The sequence below is a fragment of the Periplaneta americana genome, chromosome 8 (genome assembly GCF_040183065.1).
Source record: "Periplaneta americana isolate PAMFEO1 chromosome 8, P.americana_PAMFEO1_priV1, whole genome shotgun sequence".
Taxonomy (NCBI): domain Eukaryota; kingdom Metazoa; phylum Arthropoda; class Insecta; order Blattodea; family Blattidae; genus Periplaneta; species Periplaneta americana.
The window spans coordinates 18,257,997-18,273,331 of NC_091124.1; the positions used below are offsets into that span (position 1 = coordinate 18,257,997).

The following is a 15,335-nucleotide window of genomic DNA, read 5'->3' on the forward strand; positions in this document are numbered from 1 at the left end:
TATATATTTTCTTTGATAACGTATGTGTCATGGACCATTATTGCGGGAAAATGACCGATGATTACTACATAATTACTTTCTTTTCATCACTAGCAATGGGAAAAGTCCAGTCAACACTTGTTCTTAAATATATTTGGTGCACTATAATAAAAGAACTGGTACACTTATAATGGGAAGTTGTCTAATGGCGAAACAACGTAAGTTAACACATAAATAAAGAATTTTTTTTGTAGTATAATGTGTATTATGTTATAAACTGTGCGGATACATACTGTGAAAGGACAAATAAAATAATTACACAAAAATTCAATTATTATATTGTTAATTTGTGAACACATTCAAGCAAATCACCACATGAAGTATAGTATTTACATGAACCATATACATATAAAAAAAAAAGTAAACTAACCTGTACTGCAGAATTCAGTGTGTAACAGATTCAGCAAATGCAGACAGGAACACTAATTTTCACACACACATTTCTTCTACAAACACTTATAATTACATGCCGTAATTCTGAAAACTTGATCGCCATCAACATTTACCCTGATTGCTACGACTTTCCACAATTTCCGCCAAATTTCACGTCCATATTTTATATTTGTCATTGCAAGAAAATCATGTGTAGCATACATTCAAAAACAAATATTTCTGTATGCATTTAACTATTACAAATAATATTATAGGGTTGTAATTCGTGAGGGTAAGTTTTATAATGTCGCGTTGGCAATTCGAAAATGAAACTATTTAGAAATACCTAGTTCAAACTTTACTAATGATGGCAGTAGGCCTATAATATAGTGGGCAATGATTTGGCGGGTTATATAAATTTAGAAGCATTTGTATTGCAAGGTTCTCAAATCAAAGTCGAATTAAATTAAAATAACGAAACAAATTTTCGAAGTTAAGCGGTATCTTAGCTTAGTATTTGTGAAAAAGCATTTCAGACATGATTTGGAAAATATTTTTTAAACACGAACAGTAGTTCCTACAGGCCTATATAGAGGGAGAAAATAAAAATCTTGATCTCTTCAATTCTTTGTAATTATATTTTTAAGTTTCAATTTTAACAACGCATACTGTACTGCAATTAAAATAACATACTTACCCTCAATAAAAATCTAATAGACGTATAGGGCCTACTCAGATTTTTCTCATATCAAGGCAATTTGACCACTTTGAACTGTGTAACAGATTAGTTCTAAATAAAATACACCCTACACTATGAGGTGCAATGAATATTAAGAGAGGTTAGACTAAAGTCATTGATAAACTCAAATGTATGCTATTATAGCTTCAAATTTGAGGTACATCAAGAATTGTAAGGTTATGTCTCTGGCAAATTATCACTCTTGCCAAGACATTTTTTTTTTCTTTTACATCAGTAAATATCTATTGCAAGTATATTTATAAATTATTACACAAGTAAATAATTAATCATTATAGTACCGGTATATTACACAATATGCGGATATAATCTTGTAAGAAACAAAATATCACTAACTTTCATTCTTCTGATTTTACACATTAAATTAATAATCCTCTATAAAATTATTCAGTGTTCGAAAAAAAAAATCAGAAACCCGTATTATATACAAATATATAGGATGATGATTCACCTACAACATAAATCACACATACAGTAAATCAAATTGTACAGCTTGTGTTTCTTAGACCATTTTTCTATAGAAACAACGTCACACCACCTTCTAGAAAGAAAAAAGTTTGTTCTTGGCTGGTATTCCCTGTGTATGCGTTGATTTAGTTGTTATACATTCATATATTTACATTTAAATAAATGGGGAACATTAACACATAAATCTTATAATATTAGTAATTTTTAAGTACTCCTGGATTATGTTGACGCAAAAGATTTACTCATTTTGTAGGAATAAGTTACATACACCATATCCTACTTATAAACTCCAAGTGATACAGTAACACATTTTATACTCTTGTACGACTATTAAGATAAAGAATAACATAATATTTTGTTATATCCCAAATGATAATCCCGAAGCAAGAAAAGTACACATTTTTATGCAGTTCTAAAGAAATATAGAACCAAATATAATTTATTACAAGAGTTTTTACAATTTTATTGCCTTTGCAGAGGGATTTAGAATTCAATTTATGCCATGGCTGTTAAGAGACAAGTCAAGAAGAGAAGTTCAGTTTCCAGCCTTAAATTCTTTTCTATCAATAATAATAATAATAATAATAATAATAATAATAATAATAATAATAATAATAATAATAATAATTTAATAACAATTTGTTCACAGATTAAATCTCACAGGCAGAAATTCCTTTTTCCAGAACCAATAGCACACTGGTCCCAGAATATTTTGTTGTTTATGATTTTATATTTTTTTTGGTAAGTTATTAATTCTTTGTCTCCATATTTTATAAATTACTCTTTTTTTTAATTAAAAATGAAAAATAACCATTATAGCACTTAATTCTAAGTGGTAAGAACCCTACCTACCATAGTCATTTTTAATAAATTGGCACCTCTGAATGAAGAACAAAGTGTGAGAGAAAGCTTACAAATATATATAGAAGGCTGTAAACATATTAAACACGAAATAAAGTTAGAAAACGAGACGAATATCATATTCTACAAATATCACACTTCCTAGGTTTAAAGCTATTAAATAGAAACAATGTTTGTGGAAAAACAAAATCTACTGGTCAACTCTCTTAACAGCAATGGAAGTAATAAAAATAAATTTTAGTTACTATGAAGAGTTTAAAACCATCTCATGTGAAAATAAAAGCTGCCTGCAATACCAATCCCATGATATGATTATTTTGTACAAACATGTACTGATTATCCATTCATTGAAGCAAACCCCTCAGGACAGCATTTTCTTTTAGCTGTAACTACAATGGTGTTCAACGAGAAAAACTAGTGGAGTCCCTATACACTAAGAGTTGAGACAGTTACGCCAAAAAGCATGACCTGCAATTTTTTTTGACAGTGGAGTAAACAGTTACATAGGGCTAACCAATTTTGACTGATTACAGCAAAAGAATGATTTGTTACCAGGTACTTTAATCATACATACCGTATTTAACATTCAGATCGCTTCACAAATGACTCACAGAAAAAATAAAACACATCATTGTGTTGTTCTTCCATTTTGTAATAAAGGCAGAGTAATTTAAAAAGCCGCCTGTGAATTAATTTGATGATTAAACGTGGAATGGTTAAAGTAAGCAATGATTTTGGTCGAACCAATCAGAACTGATTAGCCTTATGCCTCAATTCTTTTTGCAGTAATTCTAAAAATCAGCAGCATTTCCAGCCACTTTTTTGTAGTAGATCAAAGTCTTTCAATTGGATGTCAATTGTGAATGTAAAGGAAAACGAGACAATGATTGGCTTCTATAAATCATTTGATCTGCAGCCAGTTGTGATTTTAGAGACAGCTTCTGAGCCCTTATTGTAAGGCAACGAGTTGAAACATAACGAAGGCGGTGTGACAGAAGAGCGGTGGATCAGACCCCGAAGTAATTTCTGGACATAAGCTTCAACCACGTGTTCATTCAGATGGGAAGAGGCCATTTAGATCTTTGTCCTCCAGCTCTTTGATCAGAGGTATTGTCTTCTTAAGTTTGGTTACCTCTGGGCTGTAGCCCCACATAACCAACTCTACATGCTCCTTAGTCGGCAGTCCCTTTACCTTCTCCTCCGTACGGTAGAGAGCAATGCCATCATCTGATTTGAGTCGATCTACAAGTGGTTTGAGATGTTTATTCCTGTGTACATCCCAAGTGATTGATTTCTCATCGTCTGGATTCACCTTGGCGACACGCAGTTTCTTCAGATCTCCTTCTGCGGCATGGTAAATCTTCAGGAAACTGGAGTCAACACCAGCTACCTCTGTTGTTACTTTATATCTTTCTGCTAGGGGTTCGAACGCCTCCACGACATCTAGCGGCAGGTACGTTAAGTTTTCCTTTGCGCGACTGTGAGATTTGTAATCGTCAATCCATTTCTCAAAGGTCTCAATGGCTTCGGAAAGGTTTTTGACCTTCTCAGGGTCCTTGGTCCTCTTGTGGATGACCTTGGCGCGGTGGTACATGGAATTGATTATCTGGAATTGGAAGGTGATGTCACGACCCTCCAGCAGCTGGATGGTTTCTAGAGCCTTCTCCTTGTCCTTGAATCCTGCGCCCTGGAAAGTTGTCTCTGTGGTCTCAGAGCCGAAGAGCTGGCCACCCGACCATCCGGACTTCTTCTCTCCATTGGTGGTACCGTTCTTCTCCTCAGATTCGCTGCGCTTTTCTGACTTTACCTTAGGCATCCTGCAACACATGAAACATTTTATGTCACCTTGTGTCGTATTCATATTTTATTTATAAGAAATAATGAAGGTGGATGTAGACCCAGGTACCATGGAACATGTGGGAAGGGGAAGTGACAGGCTATTTGAAGAAATCCCTATGATTCTGTCTACACAAGTATTAGATGTCTAATTAACAGAATTAAATAAATAAGCTATGAATAATAACCTTCCATTAATAATGATAATAATAATAATAATAATAATAATAATAATAATAATAATAATAATAATAATATATTATTATTACTTTAATATTAATGCACTAAAACATAATGTACTATTAAAATAAAAGGACAAGTATAGAACTGTTTCTGAGTCACAGGCATCTAACAATTAACTGGTGTACTACAGTATATGTATATAAGCACACAAATATCCCGTAAATGTTATTATTTATCCATCTATATGCGAGCATTGCCAAGCTTTTACCACAGTCTAGTATATACAGTCGCGAAGCTCAATACGTAGTAAATATGCAAACATTAGATAGTTGCTCACCACTAGGATCGCTAATATCGCCTCATTACAGGCAATGCAAAAAAGTACCGTCACAGTCTATTGTTTCTAGCACCCTCAAAACTCAAGCTTCGTGACTGTGTATAGCAGACTGTGCTTTTACCAAGTAAATAACTTTCCATAGTTATGCATGTATTGTGCACATGTCTGTTTCGCGTTCACGTCAAAGCAAAACTGAACAGCATTATTGTTTTAAATAAATTGCAACCTCTCCCCACAGATTATGGGCTAATTAATTTTTTCTAATAGGTGAGGCCAAAGCTTCAAAAAGGAGAACACTGTTCGAAAGATGAGCACAGAAAATATGTACCGGTACTTAGATTTAGGATTAGGCCTATATTATACTTTTAATTATGTTAATATCTATTTTATGACAAAATATAGTACAGATTTAGGCTTATATCATACCTAAAAGTATGCTATTACAAAATAATTACGAAAAAACTTAATAATATTTTATAGTTAGCTACATATGTAAGTCAAGAGAACTATAATTATTGAAGAGGGCAGAAAATATCTATTTAGATTTACATTCGCACCTCGATCTCTCGATTTACTAGCTACCTCTGAGCAACGACCATAACAAAGAAGAGCAAAGAGAGTTATGGTCGTTGACAAAGAGTATATTCCGACGATGCTACTTCCACCTACAGGCAAATTACTTGAAAAAGGCGTCAAATCAGATAATTTCACAATATCAGGTATACAAGTTACGAAAAGGAGGACATTTCTTGATTTTTTTAATCCGCCCGGACCACGAATAAAGGCCGGACAAAAGAGGGCGTCTGTTCACCCTGTGCATATCGTCGTTCTTACTGCAATAACTCCTATGTGTAAAATATACAATTTTGCAGTAGGAAGAAAAAACACATTTATTCATCCTATTGCAGCCCTACAGAGGAGACTGTAAAATCTTACATTTTCGAAACAAATAAATATAATTACTTATAGGAGATTTTATTATTTTCTGTATCAATATTTAAGTTATTTAATAGAAAATCTGAAAATCGATAAATATGTCATATAGGAGTTATTGCAGGAACAACGACGATATATGCGGACTTCCCTTGTTTATAGGAAAGAATACGTTCCTATTCTTGAGTTTACCGGATATGACGTATACATTTCTATGACAATTGAACTCGAATTTTCGTTCCATAAAATTCTTTCATTTTTTTCTATTAGTGTAAGTCGAACATTGACGTCACACATCAAAAGTAACAGAAAATTCGTAGGACCCCTGTAATTGCGTGAAATGTTTATGCTCTGGGTTGGATGTTATTGAGATATTTAGATTTTTAAGGCGTTGGTTCTTATTTATAAGGATTATGAATATGATTGAGAGTGGAATAATCAATCTATTTATGTCTCGAAAATTTATGGCACGCAATCCTCTCTAATTTCCTTTCCATTGGAAGAAATTTGTATTCACTGTCCTTAACCTGCCGCCCTCGGACAGGTTTGAACTCATGCTTTACAGCATATAACCTATTAAAGAACGTGTTTCTTGTATGTTGAGAGCATTAAGAATGCTAAACAATGCTTGTTTGTGTCATTATTACAAACGATTCTTTCTCAAGACAAGATGACAGGGTACAGAACCTGTAGTGCCAAGTTTGTTGATGACGACAGCTCCGAAACTTGTGGAGACTGGGGCACAGCACCTTGGCTTCGGTATCGGAATATTAATCCGACGCGATGTCGACACAAACCACTCATGTGCTGCCGAGCTTCCTGAACTGGGGCCAAATCGTTTCCAAGACTCGATACAAAGTTCTCCTGCATGGGCTATTCGCCAGTTTCTCATATCTTGTTAACCACACTGTGTGAAAGTCGTCTCACCCACGGACACATTCGTTTTCGTCAATCCGGGCGAATTAACCTTTTTATCTTTTACCGCAGCGGTTTCAAAGCCAATTACATTTTAAAATAGATCTATACAAGCCCAGACAGGTGATTGATTGGTAAGATAAGAGCGGGAAGCGGGTCAGGCAAGCATTTGAGAGTTGAGAGTACATTGAACCTGCTGTGCAGTTCCAAGTTCTGCAGCCACAGGGTCTATTCTTTGGAGTAACATTACAATTTAGAAATAAAAGTTATTCTAAAGCAAGCGGTTGTAATTTGTCTTTGTACAAAATTATTTACAAGTTTTATAATATTATTAACAAATAAATTAGTTGATATTAATTTATAATAAAATTACAAGTGACGTCATCTTCCATTCATTTTCGTTCCAAATAATTTAAACTAAGCGTTTTGTGGAATCCCTGCATACTGTGTATATAAGAAAAGTTGAGCCACGCAATGTATAATGTTTCCATGACCACCTCTGTGGTGTACAGTCAGCCTGCTGGTCTCTTACGCAGAGGGCCCAGGTTCGATTCCCGGTCGGGTTGAATTTCCTGGTTGAGGTTTTTCAGGGTTTTCCCTCAACCGTAAGGCAAATGGCAGGAAATTCGGGCCACAACATCCGTGAATATCACCGGCCTCATTCATCACCGAAATCATATTCATAACAAATCAGTAATACATAGTCGCCATCTAGTTCTCAACAATAGAACCAGCCTCAACATTAGTAGGCCTACACAGGCCTTCGGATTTCACCCAAAAGATTAACTCGCGATATGACTAAAGATGTTAAAGAGAGTATAAATAACAGCGAGGAAAAAAAAAATGTTTCCATGTTTTGTTGGGACCAGAATCACGGTCTTCTTTATTAGTGCGTTTACTTGTCGAATAATTGAAGGGTTCAGAGCCATAGTGGGCCAAGCGCCATTTATTAAAAACGGAGAAAGCAAGGGTTAAAGTTGAGTGAATACCATAGTTTAATGAAGACTGACTATCATTTAGTTTTAATGTGTATACTTTATATTACTTGGTATATGTATCCATTGAATTATGGTTTTTTTAGTAGGTTATTTTACGACGCTTTATCAACATCTAAGGTTATTTAGCGTCTGAATGAGATGAAGGTGATAATGCCGGTGACATGAGTCCGGGGTCCAACACCGAAAGTTACCCAGCATTTGCTCGTATTGGGTTGAGGGAAAATCCCAGAAAAAACCTCAACCAGGTAACTTGCCCCAACCGGGAATCGAACCCGGGCCACCTGGTTTCGCGGCCAGACGCGCTGACCGTTACTCCACAAATGTGGACTTGAATTATGGTAATAACTTCATTTTAACCCTTGTTTTCTACGGTTTTAGTAAATGGCGCTTGGCCCACTATGGTTCTGAACTCTTAAATTAATGGACTATTTCATTCGAACGCATCCATGCATTCGATGGCTAAGCAGCATCAGATGCGTTGAAGCAGGCGGTGATTTCACCCGATAGAATGATAGATAATAAGGTAGGCCGTGATTTTTGGTCCCAACAAAGGAACTTGGAAAATATCACAGATTCCACATGCGTTGTTCAACTCTTTTTATAAATATTTATACAGGACTTTCATTTCAAAACTTCCAGTCTAAATAACTAATTACGTAAATTGAATTCAATTTAAACAAACAACACGTCAATTTAGATATTGAGGGGGAAGTCTGAAACCAGGCTTAGTTGCATATTAGATTTCCGAGAGACGCTGATTCCTCCTTCCGATACCCTCTCAATTTTTTGTTGTTTGAATTCAGTGTAGTCCCATTCTCTCCATGCCTTAACCAGACAATTTTCCGTTAAATTTTGCGTGGAAACTTTCACACGCGTTCGTCGTTAGAATGCAGTAGCATTTCGTCAGCCCATAGAATTGGTGGGAAAAGAGCATCGTTATCTATGTAATTGTCTGTTAGATAGTCACAGAATGCTCTTACTTTTTCGCAATTAGGCATCCTGCGAAATGAAATGATCGACGAAACAATTTCCGACGTCAGTGGGGTCTAAATATGTTAATCCAAATAAGTGCCTTAGATATTTAGCAATATCCGAGTTACAGTCTTTGTATGTAGGTCCCAATCCTAAACTTTGAATTTTTCTCCACTATGCTTGGCTTTATAAGCTGATAAAGTCTACAGTCTACAGCAATCAGTAAACGGTGAACCATGCCAACGTATAAAACGGTGGACTGCTGTTGGACGCAATAAACTTGCATTGTTTATTTTTCTCTGGCAAAGCAGCACAAAGAAAGAGTCCATACGGCTTGCACACGCAGTTCACTGAATAAAGGGCAGTAGAGAATCACATCCTGCCAAACAAACTGGTTAAAAATAAACTTCGCATTACAACCTATAGTCTCCTCTATACTAGAGGTGAAAGACCTTCTAAACGGGGCCGATGTCCACGATAGAAGTCTGCAACCATATCCATAACGCTAACGGCTAACTGAACCATCAAGGTCACATGTTACGTCACATAGGCCCAATTGTATAAAACTCCCTGACTAAAGATCAACTTTGATCGAAGATCGAAAAGTAAACCGAGTTCAGACACTTCTTCTATTGTATAAAACTTTTCTGCGATCAAATTACCTTGGTTCAAATGCAATCTAAGTTCACGTGAAAAGGATTTGGCAACATCGCATAAACAGGTGAAATACGTGATGCGCGGACCATGTTATACAGGTTTGTTCAGTGTTGCCAATCTAGCGATTTTAACTCTTTTTCAACAACAATTTCTTTTAACTTTTATATTGCTTAAATAGGGATTTAGTGACCTTTTTAGCACCCCATAGTGACAAAATTTAATCTTTCTTTGTTGATAATGAGAAATCTAGCGACTTTACAACTACTTTTTCGCGACTTTCCGTATTACACTCTGTTGGAGACACTGGTTTTTTTTTTTGCAATGTAAATAATGGCGGACAATAAGAAGAAGGTTGACTGTTCTCCAAGTTGTTATCATGTTATGGTGTTTGATACTGCTAAACATAATAAAGCTTTATAAAACGACAATTTTCGTTTAGTAATACAGTTAATTGAACATTTATGAATGTACCTATCATATCCATTAATGATTGTTATAAACATAATATAATTATAGGTTATGTTATTTGATACTGCTGAACACGATAGAGCCTTATAAAATATAAGAATGTTTGTGTATTAAGGCAAGAAATTGAAAGAAATATATATAAATGTACCTAACATATCTATTAATATTAATAATAATGGATATTTTATTTGCACAATCTGTCACTCGTATATTTCAAACAGAAAAGAAATAACTGAACTTGGATCATCTAACTTAATCGGAGAAATTTCTTCAGTCAAAGTTCACTTTAGTTTGAGACAAATTAATCTCACATTAGACTTTATACAACACAAAATTCCAAGTTCAGCTGAAACAAGGATCAATTTAACCTCAGATCTAAGATTAAATGGTTTATACAATCGGGCCATAGCAAGTTTATTATTGATTTTATTTTTTAATTTTATGATTAAGGGCGCAGAGAGCTATTAATGAAAAAGCTACACAAAAAGTGAACCATGTACTTCTTTGTGTCCCTTGACCACTCTTGTCCACACCTGTGGAGTAACGGTCAGCGCGTCTGACCGCGAAACCAGGTGGCCCGGGTTCGAATCCCGGTCGGGGCAAGTTACCTGGTTGAGGTTTTTTCCGGGTTTTCCCTCAACCCAATACGAGCAAATGCTGGGTAACTTTTGGTGCTGGACCCCGGACTTATTTCACCGGCATTATTACCTTCATTTCATTCAGACGCTAAACAACCTAGTTGTTGATACAGCGTCGTAAAATAACCCAATTAAAAAAATGTACTACTCTTCAGTACACATGACGCTTAAAATAAGAAAAATAAGAGATACAATCACCCATTTCCTGACGAAAAAGATATAGTCGCTTTAATTACTATGGCTAGGGTTTTAATTATCTAAAACTCTGCCAAAATTTATAACAAAATATCTAAAGTTACACGACTTGAAATATTTTCAATTGCATATTACTTAGGAGACAGAGATTAGCCAATGTCACCAATTTATTTTGTGCAGAAACAAATATTATGTACAATGATATCCATAAAATTAGTATTTTTTCCCCCTTTCAGATTACTACACCTGTGATATCAAGATAATTAAATCTGTATAGCTAAAGTTACAAAGCAGTACTGTTTGATTTCCCATTGTGTATTCTTAATATTCGCCGGCCCGGATGGCTCAAGCGGTAGGGGCACGGCATGTCCCTATCGCTTGGTCCGAAAGGTTGTGGGTTCGAGTCCCGCCACGGGCATGGGTGTTGTGTTTGTATTAGTGTAAGTAAAACAAAGGAAAACAAATGAAAAAAAAACAAAGGAAAACAAATGAAAAAAAAAAACAAAAATAGATAACTTTGGTAAACGGCCTCTGGCCGGTCAAAATTAAAAAAAAATTATATATTACTGCCCAATGGCGCCAACTTTTGGGCTCAAACACGAGTTACAAGTTAAAATAAATAAATCTCATAAATAATAATCATAATAATAATAATAATAATAATATTACTAATAATAATATGACAATTTATTGGGTGGTAGTTTGGTTTTTTCTTTCTGAGAGAAAAGGGTTTTTCCAACCTAGTTCATAGATATACAGAGTGAACCGTAAGTAATGGCATTAATTTTAGGGGGTTATTCTTTGAGACATTTCAAATAAAAAAGGTTTGATACAATTTTGCTCGTTTTTACTTCCTTTTTGAGATAAAAATTGTTTTATGTGAAACATTTTATAGCTTGTTTTGTAAAAGTCATTGATGAATTCCCAATATGTGCAATCAATTTAAGAGAGCAGTATATTATGATAATATATCACTGGAAAGAAATTTAGTTTTGTCCTTTAAATGTGCAGTCGACCTGGTTGGCGAGTTGGTATAGCGCTGGCCTTCTATGCCCAAGGTTGCGGGTTCGATCCCGGGCCAGGTCGATGGCATTTAAGTGTGCTTAAATGCGACAGGCTCATGTCAGTAGATTTACTGGCATGTAAAAGAACTCCTGCGGGACAAAATTCCGGCACATCCGGCGACGCTGATATAACCTCTGGAGTTGCGAGCGTCGTTAAATAAAACATAACATTTAACATTTCTAAATGTGCAGAAATTTGATCGAACAAAATGTAACTTTTCATTCTGCAAAGGAAATTCCTGCACATTTAAAGAACAAAACTAAAATTATTTCAATAATTTATTATCATAATACACTGATCTCTTAAACTGACTGAATATATTGGAAAGTCACTCAATGGCTTTCCCAAAACACGTTATGAAATGTTTTATATAAAATAGTTTTTATCTCGAAAGGAAGCAAAAACGAGCAAACCTGTATTAAAGTTTTTTGTTTGAAATATCTGAAAGAATAACCCTGAAATTAATTAGCCTACATTAATTATGGTTAGAGAAGGCCGGTATTTCACCAACCGATATTTTGTCACAGATAAACCTGTGACTGATGATGCGAAATATGTGACAAAATATCGCTATCGAAATCTGCTCCGTATTCAGTACTCTGCGACTGATATTTTCTCCTCTACGTCGTAGGTTTGCGCGTGCGCATGATATACGAGCATGATGTAATAACAGCAATCGGGCGGTAGTTTCTCCACCTTATTATAAATGATGTAGTTATTACACGATTTAAATAATAACACCATTGGTTACCAGTACTTAATCTTGTGTAAAATCCTGTCTGAACAACTGTTTTGTTTTGTAATTATTTTCCAATGTTTTTCCGAATAGGCTACTTATGTTTCATTAATTTTTATTCTATGACTCAATATTATAATGTTAATGCACGACTTAAAATAATTTATCCATTATATTATATACAATGAAAAGGATCAATTTTTAAAACGATTAGGATAATCATATAACCTCAATTTCTCCATACCCAACTACATTTAAAAATGATCAACTGGTTCAATATCTATAATATAACCTCTTGGTACATGAGGTTAACTTTTGACATGTTACTGTTCAGTTAGGTATGTATTTATTTGTTAATGGTACATGTACATAATTTCTTTATTGGATTTTCCCATATAAATCACTGATGAGTGGTGTGTATAGAGAAATCGTATTCATATTTCACTGCTCTTCAATATTTCCTGCTAATTTTTATCGGTGTGACAAAATATAGGTGTAATTCATGTTACATATCGATATAAAATATCGGTGTGACAAAATCACCGATAAAAGTCACAGATATTTAATTGTCACAGTCACAGTTGTCACAGATACTTGAAAATATCGTTTAAGCTCTCTACTTATGGTTCAACCTGTATAGCCTCCTAACACCGCATTGGCATGTAAGACTGCATGAAGAGGAAGTTGCAAAATAGAGTTTTTCTTCTCTTCTTTTCATCATTCAAATAGAAGTACATCATCTACGTTCTTAAAAGAGGTTTGTACTCAATGTCATTTATTAACATTTTTACAAGGACGTACTCTTGCACTCTGTTACCAGTAGGTTCTCGTGTGTAAACACAATTAACATTTCACGGTCGTTTACAAAGTCAACACGGGGTAGCTAATCAGTAATCATCACAAGCCTTTATCATTTACAATAAGCCATCAGAACCATTGGTTTTAGAATTCATAGAGTCCGATGAGTAAGAGATCTATTTCCACGATGACTAGGAACGATTTTATGAAAATACGTTGCCTTCCATGGACTCATTAACAAAAGAAACGTGACCGAATGTTGCTCTGAAATGAAGACACAGTAACATGAAGGGTGTCCTAAGAAGAATGCAAGATTTAATTTCGTAATAAAAATAAATTACTTAAAAATTAGAGATATAGTATTTTTGTTTTAGTACAAAGTGCATTCACTGTGGTCTGTAGGGAAACGATACGGACTCTACAGTATATTAGACAAACGTTCTCCGCCACTCTATGGGTACACACTCCCTCGACAAAATTTTCAATAATCTTCCCACAAAATTGGTGGCTGAATTTTACCAATAACACTTCCAGTCTCGCCCTTGAGCTCAGGAATTGCTCGTAGACTTTTTTGACATAAACACGAGATTTCACAAACATCAAAGAAAGTAGTCAGTGTCAAATCACAAGACCTCGGTAGCCAATATTATTTCGGCCGCCTTTACCTAAGATAAACATTTTTCTCGCAACAAATCAGTTGTTTCGTCCACCGCTTTGCAGTAACGGTTAACATGCCTGATCGTTAAACGAGTTTTCCCTCAACCCATTAAGAGCAAATGCTGGGTAACTTTCGGCGCTGGATCCTGGACTCATTATCATCTTCACCTCACTCAGAAGCTAGATAACAGTAGCAGTTGATAAAGCGTCGTAAAATAACCAATTAAAACAGCTGTTTCGCTCGTAGCGTTATTAGTTTCACAGTCCTGCTGAAATCACGTCTTCCAGATCCATGCTCTCCAAATGAGGTTATAAAAACTCCGCAAGGTGATTTAATTCCATAATCGATACTTTCTTATCGAATTTCTCTCATTCTCGGAACTGTTAACTGATATCCGCATTTCGTGAACCAAAAATTCCAGGAAGCCTTGGATGACAATTAATTGCAGCAAAAACAGATGGTAAAATGATCCACTATTAACCGCAATAAACACACTTTGTACTAAAATAAAAATATCTGTAATTTTTCGGTAATTAATTATTTTTTTACGAAAATAAATCTTGCGTTTTTTATGGAATACCGTAGGTTTGAAAATAGAGAGCTGCATCAGAAGCAAAAATTTCCTCAATCGTGGTTAACTTACACATGGTCTTCTGGAATAATACAATGTGTTTAACAAAATTTGTCTGCTGAATTTAGTGATTTGTAACGACGCCCATAGAGTCAGATAGCCTTCTCATCCCAAGGTGGTAGATTCAACTTCTGTATGTTATTTTTATAGTCCCGTCGCTCTAATTTCCGGCAGCCAATCACTTTGCACGTCGCTACATTTAAACGTGTGCGTCTTGTGATTCGCTGATGAAGATGTAAAGCATTTCCTAAGGCTGGATAAATACTTAATATATAATCGCCCGCCATTTTGGCTCTTTCGTTGGCGTTCGTAGAAAGCACACGAGAACGTTATTTGCCGCTCAAATATTTGCTGAATTACAATGCGTTTGATTTATTATCATAGGAGCTGCGACATGATAATGTTTAACGGTGTGTCAAATAGATCCCTCGTCTGGTAGCTCGGGAACGAAAGAACAAAAATGGCGAACGATACTACCTACCTAGACTTTATAGAGCCTTGATTTGTTAAGAGGTAAGCAAAGAGGAGGAGTCACGCCGGGAATAACAGCGTCGCGACTATAGTACTGGCTATGAAAGTAGTGCAAGCTACGTTTCTTCTGAATAAGTTAATCTACTGTTGCTCTTTCCTTCCTTTAGAACAAAATAATTCTTGATTTTATTGTAAATGTAGTATATTGTAAATTTTTATGTATCTTATTAAAAAAATCAAGTAATTTGTAAATTCTTAAGCAAGGTGTAAATTTTTAGGATATTATAAATTCTTTGGGTGCTATTCATAGACATTTCGCAGCACGCGCTACGAGCGTACTAAGCTAG

At 35.1% G+C, this 15,335-nt stretch overlaps 1 protein-coding gene across 2 annotated transcripts in view; it reads right to left on the reverse strand.

The window, feature by feature from the left end:
- Positions 1-301: 301 nt before the first annotated feature.
- Positions 302-15,335, reverse strand: part of Ude (Uracil-DNA degrading factor) — a 65,806-nt gene continuing 50,772 nt past the window's right edge. For both annotated transcript variants that reach the window (XM_069832494.1, XM_069832495.1), the window contains exon 2: positions 302-4,314. In XM_069832494.1, the coding sequence (XP_069688595.1) occupies positions 3,549-4,314 (766 nt within the window). In that variant the 3' untranslated portion in view covers positions 302-3,548. The remainder of the gene's footprint in view (positions 4,315-15,335) is intronic.